The sequence below is a fragment of the Hemibagrus wyckioides genome, linkage group LG11 (assembly GCF_019097595.1).
Source record: "Hemibagrus wyckioides isolate EC202008001 linkage group LG11, SWU_Hwy_1.0, whole genome shotgun sequence".
Lineage (NCBI taxonomy): Eukaryota > Metazoa > Chordata > Actinopteri > Siluriformes > Bagridae > Hemibagrus > Hemibagrus wyckioides.
Window position 1 is genome coordinate 15,556,871 of NC_080720.1, and position 18,946 is coordinate 15,575,816.

Genomic DNA, 18,946 nt, shown 5'->3' on the forward strand with positions numbered 1-18,946 from the left:
TTTGTAATATATTTGCTACATAAATAATACGAGTAGGACCATCCTTACCTTCAGAACAGTTCCAATCCTCATGATCCTGTCATACAAGCCATAACCTGTGTGTAACGTAATACTGGGGCATTTGTCTCATGAAAATCCTTCCAGGAAATTGAAGATTAGTAGATAGGTGTTTGTGTTATTTGGTCTAGTTAGTACAGATAAATAACTGTGTTCCTCAGAACTCCTGAATGCTGCATCAGAATAAATTGCAGCAATCAAATAAATTGCACCACGGTGTTTATGAAACCACTCATGGATTTGTTTAGCAAAGTTTGTGCAGTGTTTAACAAGGACCATCCTGATAGAACTGTGTTTGTATTATCATAAGTACATAAAACTTTGTGCTCTGCTGGCACACTTTGCCTTTCTACAACTGAAACTGCAAAAAGTGGGGCACAGTGGATTAGCATTTAATATGTTCCTTCCTCTGCCTTGTGTGTATGTAGTTTGTATGTTTTCCTGGGTTTGTATGTTTCATCCAAAGTCCCCTTGGATGGGTTCCAGGCTTCCTGTGACCCTGTGGTGTTAAAAATGGTTTGATAAAGAAACAAATATAGTGCATTGGGTTTAAATAAATAATAGCCATGACAAACAGTTCAAATCTGGATCAACAAGAATATAGTATTATACTGATATAATAACATTTATAGAATTTTAGGAGAGTTTAAAGATATAAGGTTAAAAGACAACTTGTAGATGTAAGTGTGCTTTGACTTGCTACTGTAGTTCCTTATTACTGATAGTATAATAATATATTTATGTGTGGAACTCATGCATTTTGCAGGATATGTGACAGATCCATAAGTTACCCATTACCCCCACACCCCACCCCACAAGCCCTGACCCATTCATCTGCCCCACCCTCTCTAGTAATGCTCAACAATTATCAAGTCAGGCTTGTAGGTTCTGGTTTGCTTTTCTAGCTCATTGACATTTCATATCTCCTCTTTTGTGGTTAACAAATGTTTTCATGGTGTGAGACAACAACTTGATGGTTCTTTGAAATATTTTGGTTTCAAGATATTTATTGTGCTTCCTTTATTCCATGGGGAACATCATGTCTAGCAACTAATTAGTTTTGCACTGCTTGACTCAAATACACAGATCATAGCTGAAATCACTCAAAGGGTGCCATTCCCATTATAAGAAATTTTAGATCAAATTCCTCCTATACACACTTACAGAGTACTGTAGATACTTCATTAGGATTGATTGATATGGTCTTATTAGATTAGATTAGATTAGATTAGATTAGATTAGATTAGATTAGATTAGATTAGATTAGATTAGATTAGATTCAACTTTATTGTCACTGCACATGTAGGTAAAAAAATGAATTGATAAAGAAATAAATATAGATATAAAAATGAATGAAATGTGCATTGGGTTTAAATAAATAATAGCCATGACAGTTTGAACAGTTCAAATCTGGATCAACAAGAATATAGTATTATATTGATATAATAACATTTATAGAATTTTAGGAGTGTTTAAAGATATAAGGTATGGCAGAACTGGTACTTTATATTGTCTATTATATTGTCTATTACTAAAATGCCCTAGATACAAGATTGACAACACTATGAAGTTGCATTTTATCCTATTTTAGCCCTATTTATTTTTATTCCTTTAGAAGAAAAAATGACTGAGGGAATAGATAATTAAACATGCATTTTTTCAATAGAGAGACACTGTTTAGACTTATGGCAACTTTGGCAACTATTAAGCTTGACATTGTTTGACTCAAAGGCATAGATCATACCTGAAATCACTCAGAGGAGTTGTGTCATTCCTGTCATATGAAATTCTAGATCAAATTCCTCCCATACGCACTCATTGAGTAATCAGTAACAGGACCCAACAAGCCATAAGCTGAGTGTAATCACCACTCTACTGCAGCCATGTCATACATCAAAATGATTGGCTCAGTGTGAGGAATTGCATTATGAAGGATGGCAATGCCTTCGACTCAGTGTGCAGAATTGTTAACGTAGATCATTTCTATATGCGTCTTTACTTCCATGGGGTATTGAGTGAGGTACTGTAGATACTTTGTTAAGATTGATTGGTATGGTCCTATGGCAGGACTGTACTTCATATTGTCTATTATATTGTATATTACTAAAATGCTCTAGCTCATAGGTCTCAAACCGTATCCACAAAGGGCCGGTGTGGGTGCAGGTTTTCATTCCAACCGAGCCGAAGCCACACCGGCCCTTTGTGGCCCTTTTGACACCCCTGCTCTAGCTACTAAATTGACAAGACTATAAATTTGCTATTTGTCCTATTTTAGCTGATTGCTTAAGAATGAAAAATAGAAACCTGTCTTTCCCACCAAACATGCATTTCTACTCAGCAAATGTGTGACGTCTGCCAGATGTGTAGAATATAACTATATTGTCCAGGACGTCTGCATGTTCCGTATTTGGACATTTGACTACGATCCTTCTTGGATGTGGCTATACAGTTCAATATCTGAAATTTTGACTAGTAGTTTTTTGGACATTTGTGGGCGTGCATGACAGATGCAGGAAACAGACATATAAACTAAGTTCAAATATAAATTCAGTTCAAAAGTTGTCAGTGTCAGTTGCGTTGTATGGCTGCATGATATAGTATAATGCTAATGCTGCTGTTATGGTGTACTGCCCAAAAATTAGGACAAATTTTTTAATGCTTTGGCATTTGTATTTTAAACTTTTATATACAACCCCTTTGATTTGAATCAAATTGGGCAAAATACTATGAAGCCAGCATTTACCAATGTCTTGTGTTAATTATTAAAACAGTCCATACTGGAAGGTGCAAAAGTACAAAAAGTATTTTTTTGTTTCTGACACAAAATGTTAATATGTAAACCCACTCTGGTAATTACATATTCTAAATTTGTTGGACAGGCATGACAGGCATCATATCTGCCAAAAAAATTCACCTATATATAAATGCGTGATTTAACACATGAGGTCCTTGCTATAGCAGAACTTTTGCTTTTCACTGTTTCTCTCTGAACATATTAGAATGTAATTGTTTGGCTTGGTGAACATGTTACAATCCAACAGGAAGTCAGTTTGGGTTTGTTTGCATGTTCTTGATATTTTCACTAACGTATGTGTGTGTGTGTGTACACCTTTTTCTGTTGGAATGATGTAAATAATGAAAACAATATGTAGTCTTTCTTACAGTTTCAGTAAAGTGTGTTCCTTTGCCTATTGCAGTCACACATTTTTATGCAGGTAGCATAATAACTTTTAATTTTGATAACTTTTAATTTTGGTTTGCATTCAGACATATACAGTACCTGTACCAGTTACATCTACTGGAAAATTATCAGTACTTCTGGCTCCATTTTGCAATACTGCATATTCATATTTAACAGGAAAATGAAATCATCTGTCAGCTTATACTGAAAAGTACATACAGTACATACAGGAAACACAATACAACTGTAACATTGGGTAAGCTAACAATTTGGATAACAAATAGAATACAAACTGTTGTATTGCTAACAAGCAAGCAGAAAATGGTAGTTTATAAAAAAAAAAAGATTTATAACAATAATAAATATTACGTAATTTTTTTTGCAATCCCACTCTCCAGTAGAAGGCTATCTGTAGTAACTGAGAGCATCCCTCTGTAATATTGAGAGAACAAGCACCAATATGTACTTATACAAAGTTTACAAGGTGATTTGGTAGTTCCACAAGGTCCTATAATGCTCCATGGTTGAAATAATATTATATTCACACTTCAGTTGATTTTCCCATGTGATTATTCCCTTGAACCTGCAATGTGAAGAAATAAACGGAATAATTTTCTATGTTCAATAAATAAATAAAATCCATGTATAATAAATAAACTCTGTTTATGTATAATAAATAAACTGTCTATAATTTTTTTCAATTCTTTTTCACCTTAAGTGGTTGGTCCCTTTTTTGGTTTTGTGGTTTAGAAAAATTGTCTTTGTGTTGCTGGTGGCCCTCCATTTTGTGGGGACATGGTTTCCCCAGACCAGTGTCAGATAACTCTAGGGAGTGTACTTCATGTTCTCCTCCAATCACTGACTGGAAACTGTAGCCAGAACTGCTGAAGCAACTTATACTTTCCACTGAAGATTCTGAACTGTCAACTGGAACAAGAGGCATAAAAATAGCATTGGACTAAAAACCATAATTTGTCAAGTATACAGGCGTTCTGACACAAGTTAGAATGCTTTTATGTATTTTAGGATAAGTCATAATCGAAGGTGGCAAGCAAGCACATATTGGTTTATTAATGCCTTACCCAGCTGATTTTGCCTGACATTTTCTTGGTCTAAGTCATGCTCTCCTGGATTAGAGAATCTTCCAGGGTCAGACACAGAAACAACTCTTGCACTACGGCCAATGTGGTAACCAACAGGTGAGACCGATCCTCTTCCAGACGAAGAGGAAGAAGACGAGTGACTGCAAGATGATACATAGCTGGCTGAACCAGTAGAATTCGGTCTCTGGACAGGAAATCCTCGTTCAGTGTTGGACATCCCAGAGAAAACAGGTGCCTTACAGTCTAAAAATATTAAATTGAATCCAGAAAAATGAAATATATTAATTACACTATATTATATTACTTAACTTACTTAAATATTTCTATTATTATTATATCAATTTTTTGTTTGGGTGTGTTAGCATAGTGTGTACTGTAAGTAATCTTTTAATGTATCATCCATTATGTTAATAACATAGTAAATAAATAAGTGACATGCTTCTCTTCACCTCGTCCTGTAAGAGCACATTTAATGGCACGGTCGCAGATGGCTGCTTCACTGGGCTTAATGTCCATAAAAGGCTTGCATCCAATTCCCATGAAGACCCTCTCTTGCATACGAATCTCTGTGTGAAGTATCCAATGAAAAAGCCACTAGGTAACTAAACAGTACATTTTGTCATATATATATATATATATATATATATATATATATATATATATATATACAGCTCTGGAAAAAAATAAGAGACCACTGCCCAATTTCCAGATTTGAACCCTATTCAAAACCTCTGGAATGTCATCAAGAGGAAGATGGATGGTCACAAACCATCAAGCAAAGTTGAGCTGTTTGCTTTTTTGCAAAAAGAGTGGTATAAAGTTCCCCAACAGCAATGTGAAAAACTGGTGGAGAGCATGGAACCAAAACTCATGCAAATCAGGGTTATTCCACCAAATACTGATTTCTTAATGTAATTTAGCCAAAGCATTAACACAATTGGTTTACTTATTAAAGCTCTGCAGATACTGCATGATCTTGGGTTATTTTGATGTGTTGTCATTTCCTTTAAATATACACTCTAAATAACAATAGTTATATTTTGAATTTAGGAGAAATTGTCAGCAGTTCACAAAAAATGAAACAAAACTGTTCATCTCACCAATACATGCACCTGTAAGAAAAAAACATAAGAAACTGATTATTTTGCAGTGGTCTCTTTTTTTCACAGCTGTATATATTTATTAATAGTTAAGTGGTCAACTGATTATATCTTAATGCAAACAAAATGCTACTAATTAATGAAACACAAAGTCAAATTATAAATTATTAGTCAAAGCCACCTGTCCACTGACCCCTGTTGTATATAGCCTGATCCCACAAAATCTTCTCCAGGTCTTTGGTCCAGTCTTCCTTCACTTCATAACTTCTAGCCTGTAGTGTGTATGTGTCCTGTGACTTCCTCCTCCGAAACCAAATTTCAAAGCACAGCCCACTATCACCACAGTTAACTGTCATCCCAATGTCAGAGGTCTGTACAGGGAGTGAAAACAGAAAAAAAGAAGATAAATAAAGAAAATTTGTTTCTATTGGACAGATTTTTGTATTTGACTTCAGGGTGTGACAAGAGTTGAGTGATAAAACCCAAATGGGAGTACAGTATATGGGGTGATTACCTTGAATGACTGTTTGTAAATATATATGTCATTCCCAACCTCTGTCTTCTTGGTCTTGCTAAAAAGGATGAGATCTTGGAAAAGGAAAATATGTCTATGATATTTCTTCTTCCTAAAGAACACCAAGAACTCATCTTGGCGAATCAGCTGCCCTTGTTCCTTCAAATTCACCTGCACAGTAGCACAGAACTCAATCAATTCTTTTTTTGTAGTGATAAAGTCCAAGTAGCAAAAAGTCAGTGTAGTCAGTATAATATATGAGTACAGCAAACACAAGACCATGCACAAACCAGATGTATTATTAATATGTCTTGTGTTGTCTTGTGTTGACTTAACAGTCTAAAAATAAAGTGGGTGAGAGAGGGTGTACTTTCAGAAGACTTATTTATTCAGACCACAATAATCAGAAATGACATGCTGTACTACAACATTATAGCATGAAAAAAATCTATTCTAATTACTAATCTATTCTAATTCTAATACTTTAGAAATTGATCAACCAGGTACCAGGTACTTTTTAATATTCTTTAAAAAGTAGAAAGCAGCACAAATTTATTTGTAATGCAATGCAAACTTTTAATCCATTTGATCCCCTTAAGATTAAACTGAAAGTACTATACTTTCAGCTCCACCATACTCACATCGCATTCCTGGATGTCATCCATAGCAAGGAGGTTGTTGCCATGACGAAGTTGGAACTGGATGACCTCTAATGCAGCCTGCAGCTCAGCTCGCTCAGGAGCTTTGTGTGATGTTGCGTCGCACTCCTGTAGCATGTCCTGCAGAAGCAGACTGTATTTACTGATGCGCTGCACTGGCTTCAGCAGGTATGATGACAGGTCCATTTTGTCTCCCAGCAGCTGCTGTTTCTGCTGCAGAAGTAAAAGTTGGGTGTAGCACAGTGGAAGTGGATGTACAAGGAACTTGCAGGAATAAAAAAAGACTTTCTTCTCACATTATTTTGATTGTTCTTTTTCAGATATAACTTATCAAGCACAGAAAATTGCTTGATCCAAAACCAAATACTAATGGTGAAGTAACAGGGAAAAACAAGATAACATGTTAGGCTATAGAAAGTTGGCAGAAGAGGATCCAAACTAGATCAGCAGAATTTTACTACAGTATATGATTAATATGTCACTGATCTGTATGTGTATGATATTGTCTTGATGTGTATGTCTTACCTTAAAGAACTCTTTGCCATGATTGATCAGCAGGCTGTCTGAGCGAGGTTTATTTTTGCTGTAGAGAGCATAGAGACCAAAACTCTCTTTCTGGAATTGGGAAAAATGTGGGTAAGTCTCACAGTGCAGAGAGACAGACATAAATGACATAATGGTGGCTTGAGAGGGCAACACTGTCACTGTTAAAGGTAATATATAGATAGGGCTTTGTGTTTTAATTGGATAACATGCAAAGAACTTACTTACATGTCGCAGAAAACATCGTCCTACACGGAAAGGGTGTCTTAGACAAAGTTCTAGCTCTTTGAGAAAGTGGTGTTGATGGAACTCTCTGAGTTTTTCCAGGTTTCCAAAGATGCTTCCCCTTTGTCCTCTCAGATCTTGTGGCACATCTTGGCGCTCAAGTTCTGGGAAGTAGTGCTCCATAACATAGCCCAGTGCTCTCACATATTCTCTTTCTGTCTGCAGTAACTCTTCCATGATGTGCTGCAATTTACTGTCCAGCCAACATAGCAATATGAAGGGTCAAACATTGTCATACTTTAAATACATACACTTTCGTACTTTATATATCATTCCCCCTTAAATGTATCAGAAATGTAAATTTATCATACCCCCATATATTTGTTTCTGGGAGTCCAGAGTTATGTTAAAAATAATAGTAAATAAAACTGACTGGTACTCTGTAGTAGTGTAACTCATGAAGTCATGAAGTATTTGCCATGTGGTGATGTTATGATGCCTCAAATACCCAAACTTGAAAATCCATACCCTGATTCCCATAATGTCCAGGCATTTAAAAAAAACTCCACATGTAATCATTGGCATGTGTTTCTTAATAAACAATATAAAGATGCATACCAGTACCTGATGTAATCACTTATAATAAATGAGAACAGAGCACAGTCACTGATCGTATATTGAAAACAAATGGCTGGCTGCTTCAAGTGTATGCAGATGTTGCTTTTGTAAGTTGGGAAGGATTTCTTCTCTTGATTACTCACAGTAAATTACTGCTGTTCTCCAGTTCTGAGGCAGAGTTGCAGTCTGATGTATCCATTAGCCTGTCTGGAGTTATAAGGTCTCTAGTGGGGTAGCCTGAATTTCTATCATCCATGTAGATCTTGCTGCTTTTCTCCTCCTTCATCCAGCCCTGTCTCGGGCTGGACACACTAGAACAGAAGCTCTCTTGCCGAGATATTTGAGAATCATGGTCATCCAGAGTGACTCTTGGCTTATCTCTAATATCCATTTGGATCCATTCTAGTTTCATATTGGAAAAGTCTGAACAGAAGCTGTCTTGACGGCATGCAACACATTCTCTGTCAGCTAGCAACACATTTGGTTTGCTGGGATATATTTTTTGGCATGAAGATAATGGAGGCCCAGTTAACATAGGACTAAAATTTCTTATGCAGGATCCCTCACTGTGGGATCGGCCTAGTGCTCGATTACTCTCACTCCCACCAAAAAGGTCAATATTCCTGAGATCAGCCTCACTATGATGCTCACGGGGAAACTTTATTAATTTATCTGTTAAGATGTTTACCAATGTTGATTCTTTGTGTTTCTTTACAGATTCATCCCTAGCTTGCTTATTCTGACCCTGTGTCTGTCTAGGAGCTTCACAATGTTTTGACTGTACTTTAACATTATCCAGGGAGGAGATGGATATGGAGGAATTTTGGCAGGACACTTCATCATTCTTCAGAATCATTTCATCTCTCTGTGGAAATCTTTGAAGCTTTTGCTTTTTATCAAACTCTAGGAGCTTCTCCTCCAGTCTCTGCTTTACCTCCTGGGACAACGAACAAGCCTCACTCCACACACAGACCACTCTCTGATGTTTCTTAGTCATAGCGTTACTCTTCTCCTCCTCAAAACGCTCATGTGAAAAGGCTTTAAATCTCTCCTGAAAAGATTTCAGTTTGCCTATGTTGGCCATCTCTGTATGCCCGCCCATCTCCATGTGTTCCAGATAATGACTGCATTCTTTGGTAAGAGTAAAAGCCTGACAAGTAAAAATGAATTGGATTTATTTTACAAACTTTGGTTTCTACTTGGCATTTCATTCAACATAGAACAAATGAGTACATCAAAAGTATTAAATGATCATAGTATAATAGGTTTTTGCTAACCTGCTCACAGAAATGAAACAGACGGATGAATGCCTCCAGGTCAGATTTACGCTGCTCAGCTTGCAACATGAAAGCTGCCAAGTTGGTTTTAAACTTTGTCAAGTGAATATGGAAAATGTCAGTCTCAGGATAACATGTTCCCTGGATCTTTCTCTCTACCCCTTTCATCAGTGACTTTGCTTTCTCTTTTCTCTCCTTTGAAAAAAAAAGAAAGTTATAGTGTCCCTTAGACGTGAATGTTCTTCAGTTTCTTAAATATAGGAAAAATGTCAAAACATATACGTTTCCAATAAATCTAATCTAATACCATAAGTGATTTTTCATAAATTGAACAGACAGGTATTTCATCTTGCAGTAAATTCATTCAGAGCCGTGATTCATGTTATGTAACATATTTAATTAACAGCTAGCAATCCTGTGTATGCTGTTACATAGTTTACGTTACCGTCAGTGTATTTGCATTTGTGTTTAAAGGAATACTTAAATCCATTTAGTCTACCTCTGCCTGGGTGAGGACAGCATGAATGTCTGTAAGTCTTTGCTCAAGTATCTCCCTGGAATCTTCTGCTGGTTCGAGGTCCTTCTGCCATCTCCTAGCCTCCTCTTCACACCACTCTCTAATCTGTGAATTATATTAATTCTATTTGAGAAAACTTATTATCCATTTGGCCACATTATTTAGGGGTTATTCAATATTAATAATCATACTCAAGGTCAACCTAGAAAATCACACAGCCTACATCATATGTAACAAAAGAGAATTGAGCTCTACAGTGTTGTTGTCTCACTTTGTTAAGTTGCTCCTCTGTTTCCCTCAGTAGGAGCACATGATCTAGATGCTGCAGTGATTGGTTGGACCTCATGACCAGAGTGTGGACTCCTTCTTCTACCTGGTTATACAGACACATCACAGCATCCATTGAATCCCTAAAAAAAGAGAGAGAGAGCACATTTTCCTCACTGTGCACATGACAATAAACGCTTTGAATCTCTTGAATCTCATTTATTATAGAGAAAACAATGATGTGTAATCTAAATATGTATTAATTTGTCACACTAGCATGCTGCATACCATCGTTTGACAGATGGTATGCAGCATGCTAGACAAATGCATACCTGTAGTCTTCAGACTGAGCAAATCTACATTCTTCCTTCCGCATTCTGGCTAGTATAGCACCGCCATCCCTCTGAAGCTTGACCATATGTGTATCTTCAAGTACCTGCTTCATGGAGCCCTTCTGTTCTTCGCTACACCTCCTTACATCCTGTTGTATTGGGGTGGATAGATATATATTATTGCAAACTACTTTTAGCTTAGGATACATGTTATAGATTTATCCTAGGAACCGAATCTAGTATCAGTACCTCTGCTGTGTCAGTTTTCTTGTTACTGTCCAATTTTCTTATAGCACTCTGTAATAACAAGGCTGCTCCCTGAAGGTCCATCTCAAAGAGGAACAGTTTCTGTGGTAAACAGACACACACACATACACACACACACACACACACACAGTGACTCCTGAACTGATATTGGTGGCTTCAATGATAAGAATAAGAACAGCTAAACAAAAGCAACAGCACTGGTAAAAACAGTAGTGTCAAACAGTGAGTTAACGTGCTCGTTTATTAAACTCGTGCCTATCATGCATACTCACACATGTTGCACAGCTGCACTAAAGTCCTGGATATGAACTTCAGAGCCATATTCAGATGTGGTAGGGCCTTAAGTTAAGTAGGCCCTTAAGTAGGGCCTTTAATACATTGGGTAGGACCCCTCTTTCTTTAAAACAGCCTCAATTTTTCATGGCATATATATTCTACAAGATGTTGGAAACATTCCTTTCATGATCATGCACCTCCTGCAGACTTGTAAAGTACACTGTGAATCTGGATTCAGATCCGTTGACCAGGAAGACCACTGAATAAGACTGAAATCATTGTCATGTTCATGAAATCAGTTCCAGACACTTTTACTTTGTGACATGGTGTATTATCATGTTGGAAGTAAGCATTAGAAGACAGGAAAATTGCAGCCATGAAGGAATGCACATGGACAGCAACAATACTCAAATAGCCTGTGGCATTCAAGTGATGATTGGTATAAATGGGCCCATAATGTGCTAAAAACCTTTCTCACACCATTACACCACTTCTACCAGCCTGGACTATAGACAGAAGGATTGGGTCCATAGATTCATGCTACTGGCACCAAATTCTGAACCTATACAATCTGTATGCCTCTTGTATGGAAACTGTGAAGTTTTGGCAGCTTGTGACTCCTGTTCTTGGCTGACAGTAAAACCTGGTATGGTCTTCTGCTGTTGTTGCCCATTCACCTCAAGGGATGAAGTTTTTCGTCTGACCACAATTGTACAGAGTGATTATTGTAGCGTTATTGACAGCTGAAACCAGTCTGGCTATTCTCTGATGACCTCTCTCCATTTTACTGGACATACATTGAGCAATACTTGGCTTGCTCATACCACTTATAAACATCAGTCACTAACTAACTTAGGCATACTTGGAATACAACTGCTTACATGCAAAGCACTACAAAAATTCCATCCCTTTTTTTGTACACCTAAAGTGAGAATGAAGACTTTCTCCTGAAAAGTCAGGAACTGTGGATTCCCTGAAAACGTAATAGAAATTGCCAAGTCCATGTTAGCACTACTGGATGGGAGAGAATGGATGAACTGATCTTTACACATACCACTGCTAGGACATAGAGAATTCCTTTTGGAGCTTGCTTATCATACCACTAATAAAACAGTGATGGATGTTATATTTAAAAATGTTGCTTCGCTGTTTAAGGAGCCTCCACTCATCTACTTACAATACAGTTAACAGTTCTGTATGTCTACTAGATTGGAATCTGCAAAGAAATACAGATGTTCAGGAATCACATTTAACCTTTACAAAAGTGATGGAAAGGGATCTGCTTGTGATTTTTAACCTACAAGTGCATCAGTCAAGCATGGTGGAGAAAGTGTCATGTCCAAGCATGATTGCAGCGGGTTGCCAGCTTGATGCAGTTTTTGCATGCAAAAGACTAAATATAACCAAATATTAAGAGTTATTTACTTTCATTTACTTGAAGACTATCTGCTCCAGTAGTTTTGTTTACTAAAAAAGTGGGCGGTCTGCCACCAAAGGTAGCATGTTCTAAATTAATAAATTAATCCAAAATGCAGCTGGGTGACTTGTTTTCAACCTGCCTAAGTTTTCACAAACCACCCCACTGGTGCGATATCTTCACTGATTCAAAACACTGATGCTTGCCTACGAAGCCAAGAATGGACCAGCACCCTCTTACCTCAAAGCTCTTATTACACTTCACACTGCACCATGCTCTCTATCTACTAGCACTGCTCAACTGCTCCCACCAGCTTTCAGGGTAAGAGGTAGGTTTACATCAAGACTCTTCTGTTCTGGCAACAAGGTGGTGGAATGAACTTCCCCGAGATGTCCAAACAGCTGAGCCACTGGCTGTCTTCAAACGACGGGCAAAGACTGACCTCCCTCTGAAACAATTCAACTATAATTCCTCCCAACAGACTTTTTAGGCTGATGGTATCTTAAATCTGGATCCAAGTGAACCAGTGCTGTATTCGTTGATAGAGACTTGTATGTCTCTCTGGATAACGGTCTGCCAAATGCCATAAATTTAAATGTAAATGCAAATTAATTAACATATATAGAGGTAAATGTCAAGAACTGAAAGCTGAAATACTGATCTATCATTTCAAACAATTGCCTTCAATAGGTTTGCTGTTTCAATACTTGTGGTGGGGACTGCATATGGTCCATAATAAAAAGTTGTGAAACTGATTTGAACTGTGCCTTACACTTCTTTGCCTGAATCCTTAATTCTTAATAATTAAAGGTCAAAAGGTCTAAGAACTACCAGACAGTTTAGTGTACATTTACAACATTGCATCTGTGGAACAGCTAGAGTGAATGAGAACACTCACTATTACAGGAAAGATGATACATTTGTTCATATTTCAGTGATATGCCTTAACCCTTGGGAAAAAACAATGGGAAACAATTTGATGAATCAGCTGACACAGAAGCCTAAAATGATCCAGTTGTTTTCCCTGGAAAGAAAGACATCAGAATGTCATGAAACAAGTTGATAACAGTCAGTTGTACAAGCTGTGGACTTTCTTACTTGGTAAAATTGTAGCCAGTCAGTGTGATTATAAGGGAAAGATCCTCCAAGTTCACTGGTCAGTTGTTGTCCATCAACACTCTTCTGAAGAGCTTTTACTGAAGTAATAATATCCATCTGAATTTTGCCAGCACAGAAAGAGAAAGAATGTTTGTTTAAAATAAACCATCAGTTACAAAGTACAAGATGTGACACAGAGTAGAGTGTGTGCATCTGTTTGTTGTGTGTCCATTAGATAATCATATTTACCAGTGTGTTAAAAGAGTAGTTCAGCAAAAAATATTTTAGAAAAATACATGAAAAGAAGTAGGTAAATGATTTTGGATTTAACTTCTATTACTCATTATCTACATTGGCCTAGTGGCTGCAGTGCAAAACTAATTCAACAAGACTGTTTTTGCCTTTACAGAAGATTTTGATTTAGCAAAGATATTCCCTTCCCGAAGATATTTTTCCAAATGTCCATTATAAAAAATTATATTTAAGAAGTTTACTGTACCATTCAAACTATTGTTACCTGTAATCCTGGTGGTCTGTCTGCTCGAGGACTTTGGTCTTTTTCCACCAACAGCAAGATACTATGCACAGCACGAGGGACCTTATCCTAAATGTCAGCAGGTAATGCATAAGTATGCATGTGTTTGCACATTTCAGTTCAATTCCATTTAATTTGTATAGCATATGTAACACAAGACGTTATTACAAAGGAGCTTCACAAAAAATTTGATTCAATTCTGCAATTACTAAGCCAGAAAAGACGGAAAAAGAAGAAGGGAAAACGATATAAGATGTCACAAGTCACAAGAAATCAGGAAAGGAACCACTGTCATAACTGAGCCTATCATCAAATGTGATTTTGAAGATGATTTTTTTTTATCCAACAGGAATATCCAACAGGAATATAAATAATAAAATAATAAAAAATAAAGATACTGAACTCACCTGGACCATAAGCAAAGCCTTACAGAGCATCGAGGGGATCGGAGCATTCCGGCTGTTAATTATGACTGTCAGTCCCAGATCTCTCACTTGTCTCCTACAATAACGTACACAGAAGTTTAGTAAACCATAGAAGAGTCACTTTGTAAATAATTATAAATAATTTTTTTGTTCTGGTACAGCTGTGCTTGAGGATCCTACTACTACATGAAACTGCAGTTGTGAATAAAGGGAATTTGAAAGGTTCTTGAAATTTCATGAAAACTGTGTCAACTTCAAGGACACTTAATGGAAAAGCATGTGTTGAGATATTGTTTGTCTTACAAAATGTACAAAAACAGTACAATGTGACCTAATTAAAGGATTTTTAGAGCACATTAGGCTGTAAACATTTGCTATGAATCTGGGCCTCCAGTCAGACAGTTAACAAATAGAATAGAAGAAATACAACCCAAGTCAAATGATTTTTTATGTCATTATTTCAATATAAGTTCCAGACTGGCAATACAAAACATTACAGTACATACTAAGTAGACAGGACAATAGAATACTATTATTACAACTGATTATTATTAGTATGTTAGTGGAGGGTGTTATCAGTGCAATCAATGTGAGAAGAATAGAGAATTCTCAGTCTGGAGTCTTCACTTATGTAGGGGGCTATTTCTGCTTGTATTTACATTCTCTATTCCTCTGGTATAATGATATGCAATTGCTGAAAGACAATATGCACATACAAAACAAAGTCATGCTTGGGGTATGTTACGGCAGTGGTGGCTCCGTGATTAACGAGCTGAGGTACTGACTAGAAGGTCATGGGTTCAAATCATAGCACAGCCAAGCTACCTTTGAGCAAGGCACTTAACCTTTTCTGACCCCAGTTTTCTAACAAGCAGAGATGGTCCACTGCTCTGTTTATGTATTTGGGAGAATAAGCTTTCTTCTTCATATTCATGCACACTGAAGGAATGCAAATACTTATGCAGATTGAAGAAATGCTTGTGCATGTTTGAGCACACTGAAGAAATGAACAAAAGAAAGAATGAAAAAAGCTGTTGTGGTGAGACAGACAGACCTGAGCAACTCTATGCTATGGTCTCTGGTTTAATCCTGAGCATGGGTTACTGTCTGTGCAGAAATCCTGTGCATGTTCTCACCACTCTCCAAAATATGCAGGTAGGATTTACTAAACTAAAATTGCTCCTAGGTGTGAATGAAGTGAATAAATGGTGAATTCTGACACTTTGTGTTCAGGCTGCAGATCCACCTCAACTCCAAGGAGGAAAAAGCAGTTACTAAAGATGAATGAATAAACTGGTGGGTGCAGGATAGTATTAAGGTATTGCTATGGTTTGCCTGTACAATCTGTACAAAACTGAATCATTTTCATGCAATTGTCCTTTTCATGAATTCTACAGAAATAGTAAGAGAAGCCAGCAGAAAGACAGTACTGCATTCAGAGACCTTACTGTTTTGTATGAAACATTTGTCATCTCATTTTACTTTATTTCACATTAATTTTTTATTCTATTTTGTATGCAATTACACATAAAACCATTTAGTTTGATAATCAGTTATTTATTTTATAGCTGATACTGAGGCTACTAGGTGTTTTAATAATAACTTTTTAATTCTGGATAAGCAATTCTTCTTGTTTTCATAGGCATGGACAGCAACTATTTTTCAGTCCAAATGAGCATATTAAACCCCAATAATTACTTCAAGCATGCTGTTAGATGATGTCAATAAAGGCAGGAATGACCCCTGATATATACCCCAATCATGCATAACATTATGAGCACTGAGAGGTGAATAACACTGATTATCTCCTCATCATGGCACCTGTTAGTGGGTGGGATATATTAGGCAGCAAGTGAACATTTTGTCCTCAGAGTTGATGTGTTAGAAGCAGGAAAAATGGACAAGCGTAAGGATTTGAGCGATTTTGACAAGGGACAAATTGTGATGACTAGATGACTGGATGAGAGCATCTCCAAAACTGCAGTTCTTGTGGGGTGTTCCCAGTCTGCAGTGGTCAGTATTTATCAAAAGTGGTCCAAGGAAGGAACTGTGGTGAACCGGCGACAGGGTCATGGGCGGGCAAGACTCATTGATGCATGTGGGGAGCAAAGGCCGGCCCGTGTGATCCGATCCAACAGACAGGCTACTGTTGCTCAAATTGCTAAAGGAGTTAATGCTGGTTCTGATAGAAAGGTGTCAGAATACACAGTGCACAATGGGTCTGTCATGGTCTGTTTGCTGTTTTGGCAGCAAAAGGGGGACCAACACAGTATTAGGCAGGTGGTCATAATCTTATGCCTGGTCGGTGTATGATGCTTCAATGTGTAAGAAAACACTAAACCCGAGTGGTGATTATGAGAGGTAAGCACTGCTATCAGCTCCTATTGATAGGAATTAAATTCTTTTCAAATATTAATTTAAAATGCAATCAAACAAAAATCTGAAAATTCGAAACTTTGCTGCTTTAAGTTAGCAAGGTTATGTACACACTAGCTTAAGGAGTATTCAGCTGTCCCTTTGAATGCAACCTTAAAGGTTCTATGTTAAACTGGGAAGAACTGTTACCTGTTGATATCAAGTATGTTTTTATTCAGGTACAGAACAGTATACTGCACTGTATACAGTGCTGCTCTGTTGTATTGTAGTGCACAGTACTGTCTGTCTTGCACTGTATTCCTTCTTACAGTGTCATTTGCATACATGCATTTTATGTAGAACTATGATAATGTACTTAGTTCTTAAGTCTGTGTAACACTATGGTCCTGGAGGAACGTTCTTTCATTTCACTATGTACTGCATCAGCTACGTATGGTTGAAATTACAATAACAGTCTTCTTGACCTCTTAATAAAGGGAGAAAAATAAATTATAATCAGCATTTAAGCTGGACATTTAATTTAGACTAGTCCAACATAGTCCAACCCCACCCCTAAAAAATCCAGCTAATGTTAAAGAAAATCTCAATGCTAGCTATCTAATATTGGATATGCATGAGGGGTCAGTTACTGGATAAGATCAGAGTTCAACATATCCTATAGTCATATATTATACACTCTGTCTAAACATGCAGAACACATTGTGGAAAAAAAATATAATTTTTTTCCCACAATATATATTTATATATTTATTTATATATTTATATATATTTATATATTTCATGATGGTAAAGCTGAAAGTCACAACATTAGTTTGCAACTCAGACGAGATTAGACATGTTAAATCCACATGATCTAACTTCATGGTGTAGGTTGCAGTGACTATTTTTTTAGAGTTGCCTCATTCTGCCATCTAGTGGTCAAGACATGATGTTACAGCTGCATATACACAGCGCAGGTTTACTACAAGACCAATTCAATTGACATACAAGTCAGAATAACTAAACCAATCATCCACCCTAAAACTTATACTCATTATTTGCATGCATTTTCCATTCTCCTTAAAAAACAGCTGGATTTTGTTTGATTGTGTGTTTAAAATAATAATAAATAAAACACAGACACAAATCCATATTTACTTCTAAAAACCTAACATGCCTAATATTGTGGCAGTGTACTTCTCTTTGGACAGAAGGGGTACCTTGGAATGGAGTGAAGATAAAGGACCAGTTTGCAGAGTACAAGAGGAGAGAGCAGAGGGGACGTCCAGCCATTCTTTCCTCCATGAACTTCAAGTACAGCTCTGCCAGCTCTATCACGACTGCCTATGGGAGGCATAGGATAGACAATGTTACACAGATTAACAGTAATATTATTTGTGTGTGCATTTTTGGGAACAAATTTGGAAACTTTGTTTTTTTTTTTAAATAATAATAATAATAATATTAAACTTAGTGTTAAATATTAGTGTCTTATTAAAATAAGTGTTATAGAAAATAATAAAATGCATCATGTGTCCATATATTTTTATTGCTAGTGTCTAGTGAGGTATCTTTATGTATGGAAACAGATTAAAATGATATAATTAGACAAAAGCATATCCAGCTTTCAGTGTTTGTTTCAGAAAGTCATTGGTGCAAAAACCAAAAGTCCATGAGGTTAAGTCAGACCAGATCCTGGTCCTCTTGCCTGAGTTGAGTTTCAGACTGAATTAGTGTGGTGTAGATTGTAGAACATATTTGTGGGTTAGGATTAGGTCCACCTGATAGTCTATTGTTTGTTTTAGCAAGGAATATCTATAAATGATAACTTGCCTTCAAAAACATGATATACATTTGTCAGATTGTTTTAGTGTAATCCATTTCTGTATATAAATAGAAAGGTAGCTCATCATTTATTAGCATATGAAAGCACACCACAACCTATTTGTTGGTGGATAAGTTGTAGTTAAATACCTTATAATTATTTAAAATAAATAAAATAAATAATTTTTGAGGATATCAGCTGTCCTTTCCTTTAACTTTGGTTTCTTTCCTTTCCTTCATTTAACTTAAGTTTCAAATACAGTGACTAGCCTTTGCAAAGCAGCCAATTATCAATAACACAACATTTTGCCATTGATTTGCATAGCTGTGAATAAAGAAATGTTTAAAATAAATGA

The 18,946-nt window shown here is 36.7% G+C and overlaps 1 protein-coding gene across 5 annotated transcripts in view; it reads right to left on the reverse strand.

Moving 5' to 3' along the window:
- Window positions 1-3,281: 3,281 nt before the first annotated feature.
- The window catches only part of quo (quattro), a 43,078-nt gene continuing 27,413 nt past the window's right edge, over window positions 3,282-18,946 (reverse strand). For 2 of the 5 annotated variants that reach the window (XM_058404083.1, XM_058404086.1), the window contains 19 exons: window positions 17,987-18,110; window positions 14,394-14,487; window positions 13,969-14,055; window positions 13,452-13,568; window positions 10,643-10,741; window positions 10,394-10,542; window positions 10,066-10,204; window positions 9,777-9,899; window positions 9,278-9,472; window positions 8,144-9,150; window positions 7,386-7,635; window positions 7,140-7,229; window positions 6,597-6,827; window positions 5,956-6,126; window positions 5,623-5,812; window positions 4,791-4,907; window positions 4,321-4,584; window positions 3,951-4,165; window positions 3,282-3,821 (listed from right to left, as the gene is read on the reverse strand). In XM_058404083.1, the coding sequence (XP_058260066.1) occupies window positions 3,780-3,821; window positions 3,951-4,165; window positions 4,321-4,584; window positions 4,791-4,907; window positions 5,623-5,812; window positions 5,956-6,126; window positions 6,597-6,827; window positions 7,140-7,229; window positions 7,386-7,635; window positions 8,144-9,150; window positions 9,278-9,472; window positions 9,777-9,899; window positions 10,066-10,204; window positions 10,394-10,542; window positions 10,643-10,741; window positions 13,452-13,568; window positions 13,969-14,055; window positions 14,394-14,487; window positions 17,987-18,110 (3,704 nt within the window). In that variant the 3' untranslated portion in view covers window positions 3,282-3,779. Of the gene's footprint in view, window positions 3,822-3,950; window positions 4,166-4,320; window positions 4,585-4,790; window positions 4,908-5,005; window positions 5,454-5,622; window positions 5,813-5,955; window positions 6,127-6,596; window positions 6,828-7,139; window positions 7,230-7,385; window positions 7,636-8,143; window positions 9,151-9,277; window positions 9,473-9,776; window positions 9,900-10,065; window positions 10,205-10,393; window positions 10,543-10,642; window positions 10,742-13,451; window positions 13,569-13,968; window positions 14,056-14,393; window positions 14,488-17,986; window positions 18,111-18,946 lie in introns of those variants that run through there. The other 3 variants (XM_058404084.1, XM_058404085.1, XM_058404087.1) reach the window with 3 other exon arrangements.